Genomic DNA, 25,584 nt, shown 5'->3' on the forward strand with positions numbered 1-25,584 from the left:
GCACGAAGCTGTGCTCTCGCCGAAAGCTCCTCAAAGTCAAAGTTGTGTTGTTGTGTGAGAGATGTTCACCCGAAAAGAAGAAAAGAACTTGAAATTGAACTGTGTGTGAAGAAGAAGCATCAGGCAGGCAGCATCCAGACAAATTGGAGAGCGCGCCGTCAGTCGAGAAGGTAGTAGTATCATCATGCATCTTCTCTTCTCTCCTCTCTCTCGCTGTCTCTCTCTCTCTCGCTTTCTCTGATTGTCGCTCGCTCGCGTTGTTGTTGTTGCTGTTGTTGTGGGAGCAGAAAATATTTTAACGCAATTAGAGTCGGGAGCATCGTCGTGGCATCGGCAGCAGCAGGCAGCCAGAAGCAGCATCAAAACGGGACCCAGAGCCCCCCAGAGCCAGAGCGTACGCGCACGCAGACGGACACGGAGCACGGAGCACGGATAGAACGCAAAAGAACAAATACAAAGAATAGAATTGAAAGTAAATGAAAGCGTAGAAAGAACCGAAAGAAACAGTTGCAAGGCACGCAAAAAATCTTGTACGTTCTCAGCAAAAAACAAATTGTGGAGCAGTGAAAAAAGTGTGACCAGCAACAGCAAAAAGATTAGCCGACTCAATTAACTGTAAAAACCTGCTGCTTGCCAGCCACACACATAGAGTGAGAGTGCGAGTGAGATAGAGTCAAAGTGAGAGCAAGAAAGAAAGAGCGAGCGAGCCAGCAAGTGCGAGGTGAAGGTGAAGCTGAAGGAGAAGCGCGAACAATTTGTTGAATACGTCGTCTCCGGGACCGCCACAAAGGGAAAAAAGCGAAAGTGAATTCAAAAGAAATGTCCACAACTTTTCTATGCAAAGTAATCTCTTAACACACACACAGGACTCTTAAAGATAATACAAACAAAAAAATAAAAAAGAAAGAAAGTTTATAATCAAAATAAAAAAAAATAGAAAAAGTGCCAACAAAAACTAAGCCCAGTTTCCCGATAGAGAGGAAAATTCCCAGAAAGCCCTAAAAGGACCAAAAACAAGAAAGAAAAAAGGGGAGAAAATTGGCGGCGCAAAAGTTAAAAGGGACAAAGGCGATTAAGCAGCTCACCAAGGACGAGGGCCCAGCACGAAAGGTGAGCGCAAATAAGTCATGCCAACGCAGAAAAGCGAAGAAAGCACAAATAAAAAAAAAGAAATATACATAGCAAAGCAAAGTAGAGACGACAGGATCCAGAGCAAAGTTGCTCCTAGCGACACCAAAGCGGCTGAAGAAGCAGCGGCCGAGCACCAGTAGCGGCCGCGACAGCAAAACAAAATAGAAACCTCGAAGAATTTGATACCCTGGCAGAGGCATTAATCATTTCAATCACATCTACTTAGTAGGGATATATAAAAACATGGGAAAATTTGGAATATCTTAAATATTGCGAGCGAATTTGGCTATTGAAAACATGGGATATATAGAGGGATCCGATTATGATCCGTTTTTGCGGTTTTACCATAGAAGTGCCTACTATTGCACGACTTTTTTGCATAGAAACCCTACAAATAATCATACCCTCTGCCAGGGTGACAGCAGACCGCCCCCAACAGATTTTTTTTCTCTTGAAGAGTGACAGTCGTCGACGGTGTCGTCCTCGTTGGCGTCGTCGTCTTCGTCGCCTTGCAGTGCCTCAAGAGGCTGGCGGATGGATACTGCTGCTGCCGCTGCTGCTGCTGATGCTGCTGTTGCTGACGCTTTTGAATTCGACTTGAGTTCGTTGTGGGCGTCGTGAGAGTTCGCGAAGGAGGCACGAGCCATGCTCTCGCTCTCTATGGTGCCCCTGTGATGGGTGTTGTTGGTTGTGTTATTGCTGTTGGTGTTGGTGTTGCTGTTGCTGTTGCTCTTGCTGTTCTTGTTATTCATAGGCAAACATAGGCAAACAAGCAGAAGCAAAGCAAAGAGCAACCTGCGTGGCTGGGCCAAACAACCGCAACGAGGGCGGTTCTCAGAATCAAATTAGCCCGCTGCCAAATGTCCCAACTATCCGACTGATGGAATTAGTCATGGTGTTGGCTGCCAAAAGTATGCTATAGGAACGCACGCCAAGGGATTTTGTCGGCGGACGAACGATTCTGTGTTAATTCTATCAAAAATAATTTTTCATATGTGCAAATTCCCCATGCCATTGGGGTAGGCTCCAAAAAGTATGCCGAGGGAAAAAGTTCGTAAGATGCAAATGGAGACCTAATTAAATGATTTAAGATTGATTTGATCTCATATTACAGTAGATACCTCCAGAATAAATTATTTATATCCGCTTCTCGTTTCCAATATATCTACCAGAAATTCAGATTCAGCCTCCATCAGTATGTAAGCAAATAAGCAATAAAAAATAGATAAATACTTAGAAAATTAAATAAAGTTCAAGAAAAATTCCTAACACAGATTTATTTATTTGTCATCAAATTGCTGGCAAAATGGTACACAACTTTTGACATTTAAGAAATAATAAAATACAACACATGAAATGTTATAAAAATACTCTTAAAATTCAATTTTTAATCAGTATTCATATTTTTTTGCATATTCAAAAATACAATAAGAATGATTCTTCCACCTCTTTTAAAATAATCATACAAATCGTGACTAAATACTGAATTTCACTTTAAAAAGCTTCGACACATTCCCAGCAAATATACATATAACCAAAAAAACGTCATTCCTGCTCTAAAAACAAACTTAATTCGTTGACATTTTGCAATTTTAATACGAAAAACTACAACTAATATAAAACTACAGTTTTTTTTAGGTCAAATCAAAATGTTTTCAAAAGTTTTGCAAGAGTTTAATTTCCTTTGCCAGGTTGTGCTCTGTCCCGTGCTCTGCTGAACTTTTTCATTTCGACAAAATCTATTCAAATCTAATTTCGCTGCTTAAATTGGTCCTTCAGTACAATCTAGCTTCTATTCTTTGTGTAGCCTTGAAGCACCCCTCGTTGTGTCGTCGGCTGGCGATGGCGGCAGTGATAACTCATGTCCCGCTGACATTTTTGGGTCAAAAAACTAAAATATTATGTGGTTGCTTTGCCATTCCACTGAAGAGCCTGTGCGTGTTGGTGTGCGTATGTCTTTCTCTATCTCTCTCTCTCTCTCTCTCTCTCTCTCTAAGAGCTGGTGTCTATGTTTGTTGTATTTGTGGTGTGGTGTGGTTCTGTAGTCATTATTTCAGTCAACCTTCAAAAACCCACCGCCCACCGCCCACCGAGGGCTATCCATCTTCCCCCTAGTTTGTTCAGTTGTGTGTGTGGCACGGCACCCAGACTCCGGCATTCCGGCAGATTAAAATTGCATCCGGCGAGCCAAACAAAAGAGTGTTGACCAATTTCGCTTAAACATAAAACAAGGAGAAATTACCAGGAGGTTCAAGCACACAAATGACGACAAAACAGGGATACAGCAAAAGGCAATGGCAAAGCCAAAGGAATGGCAAAGGAAACAGGGACATACTCGTATACATGGGATACAGGCATACACGGGGATATGGGTGTATAGACGAAAACAAACAGAAATGAATTCATAGTAAAAGTCTTAATTGAAATTTTTGCTTGAAATGTGTACAGAGGGGATTCTTTTTTACTGTTCTGCGGCACCTAAAATGAAAGGCGGTGTGTCCATGGTAGGACCTCCTTTGCACATACATACATATATTGTAAATGTATATGTATATTTATTTCTTCATGTGTGTTCGTTGTGTGTGTGGAAGCAACTTTGTGTGGCAGCCAAGGGAAAAAAGCAAAAGTCGTGGCCTGTGTGGTGTGAACGGATCTGTGGGGTCTATAGAGTAGGAAGTTTGCCGTGGAGCTCTGGGCAGCGCCATGAATGCATGACGCTGTGGGGAGGATAAAGGTAGCAACTTTGTTATATTCTTGACTTTACCTTTTGTATCATATTCTCTCTTGATTTTTTTTTTTGTTTCTTGTATTTAACTTTGTATTCCTATTAGTCTGGCCAAAGCCAAAGGGCAATCAGCGTGAACGAAAAAGAACGTTGAACGAGTTAAATGTTTGATTACAAAATTGCATTTTACACCATTGAGAGTTTTCTCTTCACATGGAATTTGAAATTTAGTTTCAGATTTCATAGCATACCTAAGGGGGCCAGAGCCAGAATGCCAGAAGGATTAACTTAATACATATTGAGGGGCAAGGGGATGATGGCTTCCGTGCGGTTTAAGTTATTAGAGGAAATATTTTAAAACAAAATACTTTTAATTGGTGTAGAAAACTCTCAAATGAAATTCCATCTCTAATTTTTCCACCCCCTAATGAAATTTTCATTAAAATGTGGCATAAATTATCCATCATCATCATATTTATATGTTTGCTTTTGAAATTATGTTTAAACAGCTTGTATTATCATGAAGCGAAAAATACCCAACTAAAAACAGTTTAAATACAGATAATAAATAAAGTTTAGTTCTTACAAAGGCCAAATGATTATCTGCATTACTCATACGTCATGTGTGGCACAAATAAACACACATTCTGTGGGTAAAAAAAAATGATATGTACATATAATTGACTGATTGGATCTGAAATGTATTTAAAAATAATGTCGATTTTGTATTATTTACATGGCATACATATTTATGTATGTAAATCATTATTTGCACAATAATATTAAACAAACGAATAATTTACGTAAAATGAATATTCAAGAAAGGGAAAACATCTCTGGAAAAATAGGTACATCAATTATTCATAATTTCTTAAAATACACACGTGGCTTTGTTGTTACTGAATGAATATGGAAATTCATTAAAACAGGCATTCGCGTATGAAATGGCTTAAGGTAAAATCAGATAAAGTCAGAGTTAAGAGGTAGATAAAACTGGTATTAAAAATATTTCTGAATTTATTCTCATGAAATGGAAATACCTTTTAGATGCCCTCGGAGGTAGAATATGCAAGAAACTAAAAATCTACAAAGCATTATATTACTGATGAATAATCCCCACAAATGATAAGATAAATAATAATTGAATAATGTGTCTAATAAATTCCATTCAACATTCAGTTGATTTTAATCAGGTTCGATAATTATATTTCAAAGAATTTATTTAAATTGATGTGCATCATATTTCACTATTCAGTAATATTTTCTTTTAATTAATTCTCACTCATATTTAATAATAATTTAACAATATATTTTCTGCAGACACTTTTATTGGGATTGGGAAGATGTTTCTATATGAAAGTACATTCTTTTTGAATAGATTATGATGCCTTTAATAAACTATTTTGAGCTCCGTTTCATAATAATCCATGATGGTAATAATTTCTATTCCCATTCATTTCGCTGATCCCAAACCTTTATTTTTTTTTGCACCGATAGCGAAGAATTAACAAATGACCCAGAGATAATGGAAGGGAAAAGCCGTGGAGAAATATACATGGCCATAAACACAAGATCCAACACTTCTAGCCATAGCCATAGCCACGCCCCCTCATCACCCCTCAGATGTGCCCGCCTTGGAAGTCATTTTCTTTTGAATGGGCGGGGAGAAAATGGATCTGAATCGAAAATGTTGTGTTGGCTAAAAATTTATGTGTCTATTGCCAAAGGATTCTATGCAAAGAGGGGCACAAAGGCGACACATCACAAGGAGAAACATGATGTAGAAATAGAAGAAGAGAAGGAGGAAGGAAGGGTGAGGTGTAGGGCGTAGGGTGTAGGGTGAGGTGCCCCGCCCACACATACGCACACACACACAACGCAATTACACGCCCACTTTGCTTTATCTTTGTAACTGTTACAAAACTTGGCTTCTTCTTCATCATCATTTTCTTTCATTCTTTCGTTTCGTTTCGTTCTGTTCCGTTCGTTTTTCTTTTTCTTTTCTTTTCTCGTTGGTTTTTGGTTTTTTTGTAGGCGTGTGTTTGTCCTCCGTGTGTATGGTTATCTATCTATGACTGCTTATGAGTGTGTGTGCGTCTGTGTGTGTGTTTATCTTGGCCAGAAGCTATATAGTTTATCTATGTGCATGTTTGTTGTTTGCTGGTGGTCGCCCGGTCGTTCGTCTGGTGTACACTTTTCCGCACTTATTCCATATTTAAGAGGCAATTTATATTCCCTTTTTTTTGCACTCTCTATCTGCAAGCAGCCTCCTGCTCCACTCCTCTCCTCTTCTTCCTACTCCTACTGCTACTCCTCCCCTTTCTTTCTCTCTCTCTGGCCGCTCTGTTGCTATCTCTTTTCCGTTAGGGTCTATCTCCGTCTGGCAGTCTATCTGTCTGCCATTCAACTTCAGCTACAGTTTCCGCTCTTCTCCGGCCCGACTGTTTCTGTTTCGGATTCTGTTTCTGATTTAGTCGCCAACACAAGCACGCAACGCCACAGAAAAACAAGTGGAAAAGGTACTATTCGCGTTATAGGGAATTTTGCGACTAAAGGATACCCAATGCCCTATACTAATATACTACCTAATATATGTATTTATTTATAGGTCTTCGCAATATTTTCCAACCTGTAAGCCCATGAAAAATGGTATACTCCGGGAATAGGATCTCCAGATCTTTAAAATACTGAATGCCTATATGATGGCTAAATAATTGTAACCAAAGAGAGGTATATTTCTCTTAAATTATGGATCCCATCTTTAAAATTGTAAAAGGCACAGGTCACTCTCCGACTTGAAAGCTGATCCAGATTATAGGTCCTCTAATGCATCAGCATACCCCATTAGCAGCAACGATTAGTGGGTATAAAAAGCTGATGCTGATGTTGCTGCTAGTGCTGCTGCTGCCCACTCATCCTATCCGGATGCTATCCTGTCCGGGGGGAGGAACTATACAACAAGCTGAAGCCGGCTTAGCATTGCTGATGCTTCCCCTGCCGCAGTCCACGTCCACGGCCACCCCGCGGCTGCTGCTGCTGCTGCGGCTGTCAGTAGCCAATTATCATTTTTTGAAATGAATAAAAACGTTGCCTGCCAGCCCAGGCCCCGCTTTCGGTGCGTGTGCCACGTACTCTCTCCTCCGCGGCGGTTGTATCTAAATGGCATTTCCATAGCCACAGTTGCCAGGTCCTTATCCGTCTTTTGGCTCTGTTTCTGTTTCTGTTTCTGACTCGCGCCCACTCCATTGCGGCGGCAGGCTTTTCACCTTGCGGCTATTGCAGTGAGTGTGTGTGTTTGTGTGTTTGTGTTTGGTTCTGGCTTTTCCTGCTTTTTTATTGTGTCATAAATTATTCAAACGCAAACATCATCAGCAGGCGGCAGGCGGCGGATCAGGATAAAGATGCGGCTCAGCCTCTCCGCCTCTCTCTCGAGTCTCTCTTCACTCTTCTCATTATCAGCGGCAGACGTTTAACGCACACTCACACGCACACTCCCACTACCAATCCCACATAGATACACATCCATCCTCGCTCTTTCTCTCCTTCTCGCTCTGCATGTGCATATTTTTGTATCTTATACCCTGGCTGTCCCCCGCAGTGAAGATACACTGGTCATTGGATTATTTGCAACTGAAACTGCAATTCCACTCTTTTCTCTTTTTGGTGATGACTGTACTTTAATTTGAGCTACTTGTTCCCTGCTTTGATTCAAGTGCTTTTCACGAACGCGTTATTCAACGACTATTTATTTATATCTTTTATTCATCTATGATTTATACTTTATTTATTGATTTTTTTCCATTATTTTAAGAGCAATCAAATATTTCATAACTTCATTAGCTTTTATAATTTAATTCTATAAAAACTATGCTTTTATAGAGGAATATATTTTCTAGCACTGCTTGCTCCTCAAGAGAAACACACAGAAACCTCATCCCAATGAATATTCAGATGCGATAATCTGCTCCAGGCCTCTGGCATTGTTATTACTCCCACGAAATCCTCTAGAATGTGTTCAGAAATCTCATGTCAACTATTTTACCTCTATGGTAGGGCTCTTTACATAGAATTATCTGAAATTGAATTGCTTTGTTTCAAGCTGTAATATTTATGTGCCCACACAATCTGTACTCCACTGCTTGAAATGAACTCTATCAAGTCTCGGTGCGACTGTACTTATTTCCCACAAGACACTGTTTGAGCGCCACTGCTTTAAACAGTCTGCAGAGCTTTCGTTTTGCTCAAATTACATATAAATTCTGCTATTTTAAAGCTAAAGGAAATTGTATTATCAACAACACAATGATTCCATTAAAGTTATACTGTTTGAAATACTTTATATTTCGTAAATTATTATTTCAAAGTTGCCGAACAAATTGTTCGTACCAGTGTGCAATGATGCGGAAGCAATCGGAAGCATGACCCAGCGGGTTGTGTTGTGGGCAGTCGCCTGTCGCCCCCACTGCTAAGAGGGGCGCGGGGAGGACTTCGCACTCAGCGAGGAGTCACTTCCATAAATAAAGAAGGCCACGCCAGAGAAGCGTTGCGCCATCACTTGATAAATAAGTAGTGCACGTAGGCATTCGGCATAATGAAGCGAGCCGAGTCGGGCCTGCCCTCCCCCCCTTAGTGGACCCAAGCCGATGGCAGAGGCACAGAACAGCAATTTGTTGGGCCCATGCGGCGTATACGTAATCACGCATTGATATGCCATTTACTTGGCCGACAGGAACAGGAGGCAGCCAAAGGACCAGAAAGCAGCAAGGACGAGCCAAGCAGTAGTCACGTCACTCAGCTCTGGCAAAAGGATTTATGCACTCGATTTTGCAGTTTCAATTTTATTTGTTGTTTTATTTTTTATTTTATTGTTTTTTATTACGCAATCATTCCTGGCAGTCCTCGAGGAAGTGCACTCCCTATCCATCCACACTCCGAGTTGAGTGCAAATTAAAATTATGCCACTTGCAGCCATTTCCATTACCATCTGGGGCGTTTTTTCTCCCAGCCCAAGCAGCCGCAGCTGCCCCAGCCCATGCGTATATTTACGAGCAGCAGGCAGTCCTGACCGAAGTCGTTAGCGACTCTGATTACATGTTAATTATCATTCCGTAATGAATTGGCCCTTTGTACTGACATGTGTTGGTGTTGGCCCCCCCACCCCCCCTCCCATTTCAAATTTACAACCGAGGGCAATAAATGCCACAGAGCCACCGACAAATGCTGCAGGAATATTGCGATAGATAATATATACATACATACGTATACGGGTGTCCGGTGGGTGTGTGGAGTACGGGTTGACAGCCATTGTGGTCGCTGGCGTTGAGGCCAAGCGGTTATCCACTTTAAAATGTAAAATAAATTTCCCTATCAACTTTTAAAATTATTGCATTCGATTTGTGGGAACAGATAGGTACTCAAATATTTTAATATTTTCAACCAATTCAGAATGAATACAAATTATGTGAAACGAATAAAAGAAATCACTACTAAAAATATTATATAATATAAAAACAGCGTAAAAGTTAACAATGTAATAAATACAAATTCTTAAAAGAATTGTTACCATTTGGATGATTTTTAAGAGCCATAAAAACAATGGAGAATAAATTTATAAAACAATACAGATATAGTTTTATATTTGAATCATATCTTTGAGACTTTTAAGACGAATATATAGCCACATTTTATCTCCCATCAAAAATTATAAAAAAAGAAACCGTCACAAAAATTCCACAAAAATTTCTTCTAAGATTGTGTCCAAAAATCAATTCCCCAATCTGGAGCCACAAATAAATTGTAATCCGCGTGCAAATCGGTTGAGCCCAAATAGGAGTTAAGCCTGAGGAGCTTAGACGGAAGCCTAAGCTCCGCGGAAACACTCCCTCACCTCCACCCCCTCCCGCAGGATGTGTAACAACACACGGATAAGCTTATAAATATGTATGCCTCTCCGAGATGAGCATGTGTGGAGAAACAAGTGTGCGGATACTTGAACCGCACTAACACCTAGATACATACATAAATACATTAACAATACACACACAAAGGAGTCGCTCCTTCGTTGGGCTTTCGGGCATCGGTTGCCATGGAGTGTGTGTTGTGTATATGTGTGTGTGTGTGTGCGCAGACTCAAATTAATTCCATTGGCACCGATTGAAAGTTTTCGTTCGCTTCATGGCAGCCATAAATTACGATTTTACGAGTACTTATTTATATGTATGTGTGGCATAGGGATTGTATTTACCATCGATATATATCGGGAAATGGAACACGGAAAGTAATGGAATTAATTGAAGAATACTGTTAACGGAGGTCTATATGTGAAAACTTATAAGGAAAGCAGCTCAGAGCCATCCATGTTATGTGTCTTGATTGGAAAATACTAAAATAATGTATCTTCTATAAAGCAGCTTAAATTACCAGCATGAAGAAAACATGAAAAGCACTACAAATGCTACAATATTTAATCTTCTGTAAAGGAGCTTAAAATTCTAATTACATTTGTAAATTTGTAAATTTGTTATTCTGACAAGGCCTTATTGCACTAAGAACTTCCGATATATTGATCTTTTCCATTGGCCAAAAGGTTTATATCAAAGACCCCTGTGCGGTGGAGCTCTTAATTTTAAATGCCTTTAACCAAAAATATTTTGAAAATGTTTACTTTAATTAAAAGATGATCAAAAAGGAGCATAAATTGTTGAAATAAGTTGCGTCGAATTACAAATTATTACCAAATTAAAAACATCTTTCTTATTAAATGGCACACCAACCAACAAACTAACAGTACCTGAAAAGAGAGTTACACTGCCCAATTTGATGTTGCTTAGGTTTCCCATACAACTGAAAGAAAGTACTACCACTACTAGAACTCATTATATTCCCAACTAAAGCAATTTCCAGCACACAAAAGACTGTCGCACAAAAACAACACAGGAAGAGAGGGGGAGAGAAATCTATTCGAACTGAATGATGAATAAACTTGTCCAAGGGGGGGGTGGAGGGATGAGCGATGAGAGTGAGGACTGGGAGGAGGCTTAAAATTTGCATTAAACCCATTTAATTATACTAAGTACATAGTAAATACGACAAGTAGAGTGCCAGCTAAGAGGTAGGAAGGAAGGTAGAGTCACGATGAGAGGAGCAGGAGTAGTTTCATGTTTACATTTGCCCAAGTGATGGCTGCTGTGGCTCCAACCCGAAACTCCACCTCAAACAAATGCCTTATTGCACACACAGACTACACACTCCACACTATATAGTACACTGTACTACACGGGTAACGTAACTATTAACAGTTCTCGAAGCGAGTCGAGTGCCAGTACGGTGCCGAATGTGTTTGCACGGCTGTTTGCCTTTTGCCGCAGTCATAAATAATTTATGCCTCCGTAATTTGGTCAACTTTACTTTGCTCTGCGCCAGAGGCCTCATCCTCATCCACATCCACATCCTCCTCATCCGTGCTCTACGCTGCACTGAAATGCCCTACGCCCTTGCCTATGGTATCTGTAGTAGAATCTTCATTCCCATGTTAATCGCCTCCTACATGGCATCTATGTTGTAGTACGACTATATAGGGTATACACTGGCATAAATCAACTTGGAATATGTTTCAATTGACCACACAGTTGTCTCATTTGCATTTTGTGTGCGCCCAGGCCACCGCTCGGCCCGGCCCGGCTCGGCTCAGCTCCAGCCTCCTCAGGTCATTCATTAGGCGTCGGCTATTCCTTGGGGAGTAATTAGAAATTAGAATTTGGAAATACGACAAGAACAACAATACAATACAGCACAACACAGCAGACGCCACGCCAGTGCTTGCCTCACGCATGCCACATGTATGCTGCATAAGGCCCATAATTGATAATTATTTCATTTCTCTGTGGGGAGAAATTTCATTGTGTGTTAAAGGAGGTGCAAACTGCCTTGGGCTTTAATTTAAATTTTCTCTGCATAAGGAAATGGAAATGGCAATGCAAGTCTCCCCACTTGAAGGGAATGCTAATTAAAACGATTCGAAGTGCTAAGGATTCCGAGTGTTTCGGTTAAATTTTAATATGCGCCAAATAAATTTTGTGGTGAGGAGAGATCGTATGTTAATTATGCTTATGATATAATATTGTTGCTTTAGGAATTTAGGTGTTTATTGTCATGGACAGCAAATTAAATTGTTTTTTATATAAGTATCCCGAATAGGTAGCTCTAGAAATCAGGAAAATTAACGAAACGATTGTATAAAATGGAAGAGATCTCCCTCGAGTAGAAAAATAGCCAATAAACCATACTTTAAGCGAAATGTGGAAAAGGGAATGCTCGAGAGTCCAAAAACAAAATGCATGTCGATTGCAAAACGATACACATTGATCCACGACTCGAGGGCCTAAAAGTATCTTTGAGATTCTTTTTATTAACGAATGTAGAAGAACGAACGGTGATACTTCCCACAGAACTTGAAATAAAAGTGATTTTCTTTTGGTTTTCTAGCAATTCAGATTTTCAATTACACACTTAGCTGTTTCAACGAAATTAAATCTAGATTACACTCTAATCTACTCGCCCTTCAGTCTCTAGAGTCCAACGCTTTGGGTCTGTGAGATTTGTGAGTTCTGTTCGAGTGAAACAACAGACAAATTACCAATGACCATTTCAAGTATGAGGTTTACAGCACTCAACAACTGTCTGTAATCCTCGAGTACCAAGTACCAAGTACATTTATCCACTCAAGAGTGGGCAGACATTCATTTTGCATGGCCACAAATATCTGCCTGAACCTGAAATCGAAATAAAGTCCATTAAAAAGCAATTTCCCACCAGAGCTCTCGGAACACACACAAAAACCAGCAAAAAATCTGCAGCAGCAGAAGTAGTAGAGAATGTAACTAACTTATTTAACCTTCAGCTTGTTGTTGAAACTTTATTTTCGATTTCCGTTCCCAGGAATCCATCCCCATTCCCCCAATGACTGACACACTAATATGAGTGACTGTAAACGTCAGACATACATTCACTTTCCCCATCTGCCACATGCTGCGGGCAGGAGAACTAGGAGTAACTGGTGCACACACACACACACACACACACAGAGAGAGAGAGAGGGCAATAAATTTATTTGTCAACTTGTTCAGAACTTTCTGCATGACAATTGTGGCACACAAATAATATATTTTTTCTAATTACCAAAAAGGAATGACCTTAATACCAGTCCTCAGAGATACAGAGAGGGGGAGAGGGAGAGGGAGAGAGGGCGACCCAGACAGGCAGGGAGACTGTGTCATCCTGTGCGAATACGAATACGAATACAAATCCAAATCGAAAGGACGCCAACTCGATTTTATACGGTTTATTGACACATTTTTGGTATACCCTTTTCGTGGGGGCATTTGATCTGTACGATTTGATTTGTTTGTTGTCAAGGCAGGAGGTATTTGTGGACAGATAATCCTAATCTTATAATCTTAACAAGCATCTCGTGTACTCGGCCCTATATCCACCACAGAAACAATCAATCTTCAAGGGTATCAAGGGTATTCGGTCACCAAATCCACTCTTCCCTGATTGTTTTTGTATATTTGTGGGCCAGCAAAAATGCATTTCCGAATGAAATTCGCCAACTCGACAAATCTTCAATGTGAACAAGAGTCAGGCCAAAACAAAAAAAAAAAGAGGGTAGAAAAAAAAAGTTAAAAATGAGTATGGGAAAATACATAACAAAGTTTTGGGAAAAATGAGAGCAAAAACGAGAACCAAAGAGCTTGCCAAGTACCCGGTACGGTACGATACGGTACGTATCCCCATCCAGACCTCCAGCCTCTCCCTCTCTTCTCCACTCCGCTCCGCTCCTCTGTATAGTGGCACCCCTTTCCTGTCTTATTCGGTTGTGGATTCAAGCAGCCATGTAACCTCGTTTATTCTGCAGCATAATGAAAGGGGAAAGTTTTGTGATTTCACCGCCCATGGTTCCGGCAAATGCCATCCAGTAGTACATCCATAGGATGGATGCATGTATGTGTGTGTGTATGTGTACGAGTATCTGTGTGTGCCACTGTGTGTGTGTGTGAGTGAGGTGCAACACCAACACCGACGGCTGGCACTAAATGGCATTTGAAATGTTTTGTAGTTCCACATTCTGATGCTGGCCCAGACGGTCTTTCGGTCCGGCCTGTGCCTGTGCCTGCGCCAGTCCTGGGCGCAGCTTTCGCCTTTGCCATTTGCCAGCAGACTCTTCGTCCTGGCAGCAGCATCATCAGGAGAACCTGTCCTTTTCCTGACTGTCAGGCAAATGGAGAACACTCATGCACACACACACACACACACACACTCAGGCACAAAAAGGTCAAATGAGAATTATAATTTAAATAGCAAATAAAACAGAAAAACAAAAAGCAGAACAGACCAGAATCAAAGGCGGGCGAAAGGGGGAACGTAATTCCTTTTGGTGCGAAATTGAAATTGCTATGGGTCGTCCTGGTCCTGGTTCTGGTCCTGGTTCTGGCCCTCGTCCTGGCTCTGTTACTGGCTGTGGATCTCTGGTTCCTCCACAAAAGCCATGTCTGTCTACGGTCCTTTTTGAGCGAGAGAAAGAGTCCTTGTAACTTTGCTGCTAATTATATCGCATTTTCATGATTGTAGCAAATGGGTTCATCAAACGATTCGCCAAACGAGGGTCAAGTACATTCCACTTGATGATGAAATTCGAGACGGGAAATTTGCTGCGCCACCAAAAGCAAACGCCCCGAGGCGCTGAAGAGCTGGCAGCTGGCAGCTGGGGCATCCGTTGCCCAGATTGACTTGAAGCTGCTCAGAAGAGCGTGAAGTGGAAGTGGGAAAAGTGGGGAAAACTCTTGCCGGATGTACTTCAGAGCTTAACGTGAAAGATTATTTATTGATTTATCAGAAGGTGCTCGAGAGTAACTATGGAATTATAAACTTTATCATGCTACAAAGCAACTACATGAGATACATGAGATACAAGATACATTCGTATCTATTTATATACAAAATGGAATTAAATGCCACAAAGCAAATGGTTGGAAATTCCCTCAAATTGTAATAAAGATGCCTTTATTCTGCTCGACTGCTCGAATGTATTATAATCTTTGTTGCATTTTCGTTTGCATATTTTTTTGATATAATTTACCAGTGTTCAATTTAATAACTGACTTAACAAACAGCATTAAATCGATTAAGTCAATTTGATATCTGAATTTATTTGTTGCCTGATAAATGCTTGGCTGTGGGGGGTTCTCGATTCAGTTCCATAATTGCCTTTAATTTGTTTGATTTAACGAGGACATTTATTTGATTTGAGAATCAATAGTGAAGCATAATTCGTTCAAATGTTTTAATTACTTTTAAAATTCTTTATTAATCGATCATTTCCATTGTGCTCAGTACATTTTCGTTAGCTGGATTGTTTAATATAGTGGATTATGTGGGTTTTCGATCATTTTTACGATTAATTTCGATAATTGAGTAGATTTTCGAAAGCTGAAACTATTTTTTTGAGGCTATTGAATACATTTTTGAAAGCGTAGTAATTCGATGGAACGTTTAATTTGTGGAATTGAGACGATTTTTGATCTCTTGAACGATTAATTGCAGCTTTTTCGATAACTGTATCGGTTAATATCGATAATTTCTTTTTTCGGGAATTTATTAGTTTCCCGTTGCAGAAACAATTGGAAGCACATCATTTGGTGGCTAATCAAGAACTAATAACCAGAACGGAACCATTCCTAACAACTGATACGAACAAAAACCATTCCTGTTGCTAATGGAACAGTGTAAAAGCTCTTATTTGTTGAATGATTCAATTGAATTCCTTATATAATATTTAAGTGTAAGTGTGGGTTAACCCCCCTTCTTCTGGTAACCCACAAATTTAGATAACTTAAGAAAGTCCGTCGCTGAGTACTCCAATACGATACACATCTCAAAAAGCACAACTCTTTTGACCTCTACGGCTGGGGGAGAGAGAACACATCAGACATTCAAAAGTTGTTGAAAGCGAAGCATTTATTCAACTAGCAGTCTGCAGATTGTTATCAAAATTCTCCTTGTGCGCCTTCTAGAAGCCCAAAAATGGAAATGAAAAATGGAAAAATGTTTGGTTAAAACAAAAAAAAAACACAGAGAATAAACTCTGAGCAATAAAAACTTATTCGTCGTAGATGTGAGTCGGAGATGGTAGACCACCAATTTTTATTTATTTTCATAAATATGTATCTTCCGTTTTTCGTTCCAAAGAAACAATAGAAGCCATAGCCTCCCGCTCCTCGGTTTGAGCGTATTTCCTGGAGTCTCCTCATGTTAAAGAAAATCAATTGAATGCTTGACTAAACGAAAGATATTGCTTTGCTCTGGCATTTATTTTCTTCAATTTCCTTTGAATTTTTCAGCTGTCCTTGTTATTCTTTAGAGCTGTCTGTCGCTTGATCCACAGCACAAAAATGAAAAGAAATGAATTTAACTGAGATTCATTTGTGAAACTTATTAAAAGTCGCTTCAGCAGTAAGCACCCAACCTTATCCCGCATCTTCATCATCATCAGCAGCAGCAGCAACATCGTCGGCCCTGGAATCCAGTACATTTCTGCCATTCCAATTCCAATGGCAAAAGCACAATCACAATTTCCATTGACATTGCCATTACACAATTGCAATTCCTCCACAATTGTAAAATGCAACAATTTTTAATGCGTCTTCCTGCAACTTTTATTTCGAGTTTGAGTTTAATGCAGAAACTTTCGTCGAGCGAATGGCAATGACAAGACGTCCCCGTCCCGTCCGTCCGGGGCAGGACAACCCTCGTATCCTGTGGGTAGATTTTGCCACTTCTTAATGCTCGTTACATTGTGAAAAATTGTTATTGCATACAGTACTCTGATCTGCATCGAGTTTAAAGATTTCTGTGCAATAAATTGGCGTTCAGAGAATGTCCGAAGGAATTCCTGGCATACCTTTGGCGTCCCAGAAAAACTCCCTCTATCTCTCCCTCTCTCTCTGGTATTTTTGCGATTTTGAGTTAGAGTCGACTTTGGTAGGGCTTTGTCTGCTTATTTTTACCATCAGTTTCCAATGGAAACTCTAGGTAAACCCTGATCCGGCATTAGCTTTAAAGATTTTTGCACCTTTTTTAAACCGACAGAAGCTGCCCGAGAAGAATGCTCCCTAGAATGCTCCCTGGGAGCCCAGGGAAAAAGCCATCTCTGGTATTTCAGCAATTTCCAGAGCAGAGCTGGGCAACAAACAGTCGACGCTCTGGCAGGGGCTTTCCACCTTCTTCGTCTGCTTATTTTTTCCATCATTTTTCTTGGCATTCAAAATGGGAGCGGGTCTGAGGCTGAGGCTGAGGCTGCAGGGCACAGAGTCTTGAGTAAGTCGAGACCGTAACATTTCCTATTTGCAACGCCATTTTCCAACCATCCAACCCTTGCCCCACCCACATCCCATATGTGTGCAACTCCTCACGGGTGCCTGGATAAATGCCTGCGTGTCGCCCCTCGCCATCGTTATCCCACCGTTTTTTTGCACCCCTTCAGGCCAACGCCTTTCATGCAAAAATATGCAATTTTATCGGTCTTTACAGATTTCCCATTTATGTAGTGCTCCAGAGAAGGAAAGGAGGAAACAGGCATAAAAGGCCCGAAGAAAACGCATGAAAGACATCTTTCCCAATGAAAAAAAATAAATAAAACGAAAAACGTAAATATTTTTTGCATACAGGAGGAAACCTTAAGTTAGCTTCAAAAATCTTTCAACAACTTGTACAGATATAAATCCTCCTCTTTTGCTTGCTAGATGCTGGTACTTTCTGCGAAGAAATGGCATTTTTCAGCTTTTAGTTAATTGAAAAGTGGAAATTTATTTGAAAATCCCAACATTCTGTTTGAGGCCATGACTCACACAGAGAAGGACAGCGACAGGGACAGGGACAGAGAGTGAGAGAGAGACTACAGTCACGAGTAAAGACACGAACAATTTTTTCTACGTTAAAAACGTGCCGACATTTTCGGTTGTCAACAAACACACACACACATACACACACACACACAGGAACACACAGACTGTGAGAGGCACACACTCTTTTCCTTTCAGAAGTAAAGAGGAGATGCCATGATATGGCGGGGAAGGGGGGATGGAAAAATGTTAAGCTGCCCATGGGCATCCGTCTGCTGTGCCGTGCTCTGCTCTGCTGTGCTGTTCCATAGTTAAACTTTAGTTTTATGGCTGCAATTTAGTGAAATGTATGTTTGTTTAGCTCAACTCGTCTCATCTCCAGATGAGTCTGTCTGCTGGGCTTTGGTTTGGTCTGCAGCATTCATTCGTTTATTCTTGCCAATTGTTTAGCCTTATAAAATATACGGATTTAAAGAGCTCTCTGTCTCTCTCTCTCCCTCTCTCTCTCCGTCTGTTCCGTCCGGAACCCACAAGATATATTGCAGCTTTAGAGAGCACTTTCATCCTGGACAAGTCCTGAACCGAGGCTGAAGTCTGGAACCTACCAGCATAACAACGAAGGAAACATTTGTTAATGAGACCCACAAGAGCTTACGAGAGTCCATAACATTTGTGTTAGGGATAGAGGAGGCTTCTCCTTCCCCTTCCGTTTCCTCCTCCGGATCACTCAACATTGTTCTGTGTGTCTCTCTCTCGCTCTCTCTCTCTTTTGCGAGGAACAACGCAGCGGCTGAGTACATTAAATTAACACCTAAAAGGTTGACAGATTTACACATTTTTATCTTAACCCAAATAAAACCTCTTCACCTCATTTTGTCCATGGCAGTGGCAGGGCGTGGGATCTCCCATTAGGGATTAACATTGTAATGTGTGGAAAAAGGTTATGGAAAGGCTTTTTGTATGGATATGAAAATGCAAATATGTGAATATTAATTCTAGAACAGCTTCCATTACTCCAAAATATGTACTTCGACAAGAGGCCACAGGTGTCGCGAGGCCCGAGGCTCGGTCCCTGTCGATGCAGTGATCGCTTATAGCTCCCGAGAATGCAAAAACAAAATACGGCAATTCCCAAAGTCCTTCTCTATCTACTATACCATTTTTTGGGATGTGATAAGGAATATATTCAAAATGATCCCCAACCGAATTGAAATACTAAAACTAGTTCACAGCTACCCCAATACTAGGCTCTTAGTCTTAGCTGCAATTTTCTGGTGCAAACTTGATCATAATAATGTTGAAAATCTCACACCATCTTTCCCTAATTGCCGCACTCTTTAAAAATAGTTTAAATCGATCCAACGCCTCAGTCCTGTATTTGCACCTTTCATAAGAAGACACCTGAACTAGTTCACAGCGATCCAACACGTCCATCATCATCTTGTGCACCCCGCGCACAAAGGCCCTGGGAGCTCCAGTGGCAGCACTGGTGCTGAACCAGCAGCAGGAGGTGAGGAGGTCAAACGATGGCAAAGGAAAACGCTTTGCACCTGCACCTGCATCAGTAGCATCATCCCCAGTCACAGTCCCCCAGAACACAGCCCCCCTCCATATCCACTACTACCACAAAACGTGTCCTGTCTTCAGGTGGCGGCAGACATAAAGTGGGCGCCAAGCAAGGCCCCATTGACCAAGGCTATTTAAGGATGCCACGCTCTGATGCGTTGCACAGTTAAGACCCGAAGCTGACGGCGTAAAGGTCTGCACAGCAATCAGCAATCTCATAAAAAGAATACAGACAGCACACAGAGGACCCAGAGCACACATATCTATATCCAGACTCTATCTCTCTCTCTCTATCCTTCTCTCAATTGCAGGTCATTTTAGAAGCTAAAGTTAATGTTGAAAATTTGCTTTCTCACATTTCCAGATACTTCCGGACACAGCAACAGCAGCAGCAGCAAGTCGACGGCGACGGAGACGGAGACGGGCAGCAGCAGGCACTGAAATTGCATTTCTAATAGAGGAGCAGAGGCCAACACGTTCAGTGTATAATATTTGAAATCAAAGCATTAGGGTCTAACCATGTCAGCGGTGTACGTGAATCACAAGCTCAACATGCGCACAACTGCTGTCAAAATGAAGCGAACGCAGCCATGGATGTCCTGCATGTCCTGGATGTCGTGGATGTCGCACAAGCGGCTTCTCTCCACCAGCCACAGCCACAGTCTCAGTCCCAGTCCGAGACTCCATCCAAGTCCCCAACAGGAAGCGGGCATGGCCAATTGATTTTGACGGCAACGAGGACGAAGACTAGGAGGACTACGAGGACTTCGAGGACTAGGACTAGGAGCAAACTAAGACAAACTAAGATAATTCAATCGCGTTTTTTACATATTTATGGTTACTTTTTCTTCGGTTCCTTGATGAGTTACATTAAAACTATTTGCGCATCAATGGTGCAGCAAATGGCAGCGGAAGCGGATAAAGAAACGGAAGTGGAAGTGGCAGTGGCATTGCCAGCAGCCAAAGCAAAAAGGAAGCCAGTAACGGAAACGGAAACAGCAACGGGAATGGGTGTGGGAATGGGAACGGGAACGGGAACGGATGCCCGCATCGTGGCAACGGGAATTTGCATTATAAGACTGATAACATTAAAAAGATTTCTAGAGATTTCCACAACCGACAAACACAATCAAAAGCATCAGCAGCAGCAGCAGCATCAGCATCAGCACCAGCCATGGCAATCAGCAGCGTCAGCAATGTCACCAACGTCAGTAGAAGCGTCAGCTGTTGGAGGAGGAGGAGGAGAAGCAGATCCAGTCCAAAATAGAAGACACTCACATCCACATACACCCTCGCACTCCCATATACGACATCCACAGGCGTGTTGGCGGCACCAGCTGACACCAGGCATACTGCTTATGCTCCTTTTGCTCAGCAGCCTCTGGCCGGACTGCTGTGACTGCCTGCACGGCGGCGGCAATACGGTGAAGACCAAATACGGCCTGCTGCGTGGGATTGTGGTGCGCTCCACGCCGCTGGTGGAGGCATTTCTCGGCATACCCTATGCCTCGGCGCCTGTGGGCAGTCTCAGGTGAGTCAAAATCGAGTTGTTTGTGTGTGTGTGTGTGCTCCGGCTCCGGCTCAGGCATGTTGCACAAGATTACGTTTTCCGGGTCGTGGATTGTGGCGTGGTTGAAGAGAAATCTCTTTTCAAATAGAGACAACATCGTGAAACACGGTACGAGTTACCTTTAAGTGGTAGAACATTTCCAGGAAGGTGTACAAATATTTTTTTTTATTTTTTTGCATATAAATAGAAAACGGTCTGGTAACATTGAAGGTGCCTTAATCATTGATTTTTCTTTTGTTCGTAGAATGGGTACAAATTGAGAAGTAAATTTTGCCTTAGCTACATAAATTCTTTGACCTATAGCTTAGATTTAATCTCTTCTGTAAGTGTTCTTTGTAATAATAATAATTCCTGATCGGTCGTGGTCCTGTGACGGCGAAGTCGAGGCAGTTTATGGCGCTCTCACGATCCCATCTCTATGGTAGAAGGGCACGCAATCTGAACGCCACATGGGGGTCGTCTCCAGGCTCTTTTGCCTCGCTCAGACGAAACTTTTTTCACACAGAGCAGCAGAAGTTTAGCCAAAGCAATTTTAATAATTATTCTCATGAAATATGTGTGTGGATGGCTGCTGTTGCCGGGGGTCCTAGTACTTTTTACACCCACCTAACGCTTGCCTGCAAGTGAGGACTTTACGGATCTCGGCCTCTGGCCTGGCCCTAGGTCTAGCACTGGCACTGGCACTGGCTCTGGCTCTGGCCCGGGCGCCACCTCGGTCGCGCAAATCCCAAAGCTTTGAGGATTTAAAGTTCCATGGGGACACAGGATACGAAGGAGCACACGGCGACCGCTCTGGCTCGTAATGAAGCCCAAGTGCTACTTGTAATTAATCTACAACCTTATTCCTACGTACACGGATACGTAACAATTAGAAAAAAACTTTTCATTATTCGGTTAGTTTTCTGTGGAAAGATTTGAAAACCGGAAGAAGAAAACTGCACGATTTGCTTTGTTATTCCCCAGTACGAATAAGCGAATGGTTTACCCAATTAATAATGAAGCAGTTGACAGGTCCTGGAAGCATCAGCAGTTCTTCCACCAAGGACCTCTCCATGAGACACGACACACAAAAAGTTCGATAAGCCATTTCGAGCAGTTGATGCCATTGAACGGCGCAAACGAGAACGAGAACGAGAACTCTCGAACAAGAACTCTCGAACGAGAGAACTCAGACCAAACTGAAGTTTTGTGGGGGATATTACAAAAGTTTCCCGCCCCATCCCCATACCTCCCCGTTACTTGGGCACTTTCACACTTGCACACGGCACTCACACGCTCAGACATGTACAGTACAGGACACAGACATGTACATGAAGCAGGAGCCTGAAGTCAGGAGCCTGGTTTCGAAGGAGCCACACCGAAAGCAAAAGCAAAAACCTTTTGTGTGACATGCATGAACAACAAGTGTGTTTGATGAAGCGATTGGATGAAGTACTTAAAGGGCCCTTCATCGCCTCCTTTCGCTCGCTCGCTCCATTGATGTTTGCTTAGCCACAATTCCTGAAAATTGTTCTTTAATTACTTCCGTGTGGTAGGAATGTGACGCCAGCCCCACCGGGGTAGATGGTAAATGGTAGATGGAGAGTGAAATGAAGTCGTTTATGAATGCGGTTCATTATCATGCAGCAACAGATGCCAGAAATCGGCAAACAGAACTTAATCAAATGCCAGGCCACCTTGTGGGAAGCCCAGACGGCCCACGCGGCATGTGTTGCACGACGGAGAGTATGGAGTGGTATTTTCTTTTCTCCGATAAAACGTGATATTTGACGAACCTTCAATACATGGCTGGCTGGATAGCAGGCGAGAGCTTACAATATTAATCAAGGCAAGGGGGACAAACGCATCTGTCGCCAAAGTTTATAATCAAAAATTCACAAAAAGTTAATAAAAATAAATGGGGAGAAGGCAAGCTTAGGAGACCCCTAGACCCTGACGCATTGTTTTATATACATAGTTTTTATGTACTAAATGTATGTATATGATTATAATGGGGGGGGTGTGTGTTCTAATAAAGATGACCATTACATTAAATACATATAATACAACACACTATACATAAATGTAGATATATTAAAGTACAAACTCTTACCTCATTGATCTTCCCGATGATTCCAGAATATTTGTTTTCTACGGTGGTCCTTCCCTCTCTCCGAAAGAAAATTATTATCATATCTAGAATACATATTCGCCTTTAGAGTCTTTCCGTGCAGCCTGGAAGCAAAAATATTTACACAAAAATTGAATTTAATAGAAAGCTTTTAATGTTTTAGATAAAATTGTGTATGTAGTCAAGCAAGCATGAATATTTATGTTTTTAGCAGCGCATACACGTAGTTTTTTTTGGGCAAAATACAGAGTGAAAAACGTGCCAAGTCGAATTTGTACACATGTATATGTGGAAGTTAAAAAACTACGATACACGAACACACACACAATAAAACGATTGCTTTTAACGCTCGAAAAAGTAGCGAAAACAAAAAAATTGTTATATTCGTTTAAAAATAGTTTAAAGTGAAACTTTTGCGAGGGCTTTTACCCCACAAAAAAAGTATTAATTTTTACTGTGGTGCATGTCGAACGGGTTACAGATGTGCGGGGCCCAAAACTAGGAACGTGAAACACAAACACACACACACCAACAGCCATCACGTACACGTATGGCTGAAGAATTCTGCTTGCCACAAAATTGGGAGGCGAGCTTTTTGTTTCTGCGGTCCATTGTCTGTCATTTGCCAAGGGGGCGGGAAGAGAGAGATAAACCGAGAGGGAGAGACAAAGGAGGCGGGAAAGCCACAAAAGCAAAAAAGAAACAATCAAAACGTTTCGCGTCAATTATCGCGTGTCATAAAATCAACAACAAAGCAGCATTTACCGCTTATCGCTCCGCCAGCCCTGGTGCAATCATCTGTCCCCCCTCCTGGCTCATCCGCTCATCCAGGGTCCACACGGACCCTCACGCTGATGATGGTTGATCGATGGATTTCAGAGCAAAACAATAAAATTGCACAATTAATCAAAGGCAGTTTGCACTTTTGATTGATGGGCGGGTACTTAGTTTCTGTGTTTTACGAGCCAAACGAATCCTTTTCCTTTAATCGCCACCACACACCCCCGTACGCCCACATATTTAGCACACACGACCCCGAAGACCACATGAAAACGTGATGCCTCACAAGTGGCCGAAAATTGAATATTTACTTATGCGCGCCCTCTTTTTGCCACAGATTTATGCCTCCCATAACGCCTTCCACTTGGAAAACGGTTCGCAATGCGGATCGATTCTCGCCCGTCTGTCCACAGAACGTGCCCATTCCACCCAACGGGCCGGAGGCGCTGCTGGAGGTGCCGCGCGCCCGTCTGGCCCAATTGCGGCGTCTGTTGCCGCTGCTCAAGAACCAATCGGAAGACTGCTTATACCTTAATATCTATGTGCCCTATGAGACGCGCCGCTCGAAACGTAAGTGCCAGGCAAAGTTTATACGTTTTTTTCGGCAAATTTAAGTGAAACAAAGTGATAAAATGTACTTACCGCTCTCCTGTTTCTTTTTCTCTGGCGGACGCGTGTGTTAACATTTTGCTAAAAAAAAAACAAAAACGAAAAGGGGAAAACGCTGTTACTTGTGCATGAACATGGCGGCGATTAACATTTGGGGTTACTTTACTTGTTGCAAATATTTAATCCGGTGTTTCTGGTCGTTACTGCATTGGTGTCGTGGCTCTCAATTCCGTAGTGCATTGCAGTTTAATATAATTATCAACAACTGCAAGCGCTGTGGACTTGGCAGCTCCGATAGCCGCAAACACAGCTGCAGCAGCGATAGTGATAGCGATGAACCCAATTAGTCAATTATCGCATTAATCATCCTGTTTCCCCCCATCCCTAAAGGCAATGTGGACGCTGATGTTGAGAGTGCAGAAACAACAACAACAAAACTCTCTACTGTGGTGTTCATACATGGCGAATCGTTCGACTGGAACTCTGGCAATCCGTACGATGGCTCCGAGCTGGCGGCCCACGGCAATGTCATCGTTGTGACAATCAATTTCCGCCTGGGGATCTTTGGTTTCCTGAAGACCGGCGGCAAGGAGAGCGCCCAAGGTAACTTTGGTCTGATGGATCTGGTGGCAGGCCTGCACTGGCTCAAGGAGAATCTTCCGGCATTTGGGGGTGATCCGCAAAGCATTACGCTGCTTGGCTATGGCACGGGTGCCGTGTTGGCCAACATATTGGTTGTCTCTCCAGTGTCGAGTGGTAAGATCTGATCAGAGATCAAAGAAAGTCTTTCCTCAACCTTTAACCTTTCATCTTTTAGATCTAATACAGCGCACAGTTCTGGTCAGTGGTTCCGCCTTGTCGCCCTGGGCCATACAAAAGAATCCACTCTTCGTGAAGCGGCGCGTGGCAGAGCAGACGGGTTGCCATGGCGATATGCTGTACGATGATCTGGCGCCCTGTTTGCGAACCAAAAGCGTGGCCGAACTGCTGGCCGTCAAGGTGGATCATCCACGGTATGTGAGAGAGGCTTATTTTAAGCGTATCCAACCCAAATGTAATCTCTTTCATTTCAGATTCCTGGTCGGCTTCGCTCCATTTGTGGATGGAACAGTTATATCGCCCGTTGCCAATCCCTTGGGCAGCACCACGTTGCCCCTGGGGTCAGCTATTGTTAGGTAAAGCGATTCGAAACGCA

General features: G+C 42.1%; 1 protein-coding gene across 1 annotated transcript in view; it reads left to right on the top strand.

The window, feature by feature from the left end:
- The first annotated feature begins 307 nt into the window (after nucleotides 1-307).
- The window catches only part of Nlg2 (Neuroligin 2), a 28,560-nt gene continuing 3,283 nt past the window's right edge, over nucleotides 308-25,584 (top strand). The window contains exons 1-6 of the mRNA XM_001355731.4: nucleotides 308-1,110; nucleotides 19,685-20,851; nucleotides 24,118-24,350; nucleotides 24,780-25,145; nucleotides 25,207-25,402; nucleotides 25,463-25,564. Of these exons, the coding sequence (XP_001355767.3) occupies nucleotides 19,911-20,851; nucleotides 24,118-24,350; nucleotides 24,780-25,145; nucleotides 25,207-25,402; nucleotides 25,463-25,564 (1,838 nt within the window). The 5' untranslated portion in view covers nucleotides 308-1,110; nucleotides 19,685-19,910. The remainder of the gene's footprint in view (nucleotides 1,111-19,684; nucleotides 20,852-24,117; nucleotides 24,351-24,779; nucleotides 25,146-25,206; nucleotides 25,403-25,462; nucleotides 25,565-25,584) is intronic.

Source organism: Drosophila pseudoobscura, chromosome 4 (assembly GCF_009870125.1).
Source record: "Drosophila pseudoobscura strain MV-25-SWS-2005 chromosome 4, UCI_Dpse_MV25, whole genome shotgun sequence".
Classification (NCBI taxonomy): domain Eukaryota; kingdom Metazoa; phylum Arthropoda; class Insecta; order Diptera; family Drosophilidae; genus Drosophila; species Drosophila pseudoobscura.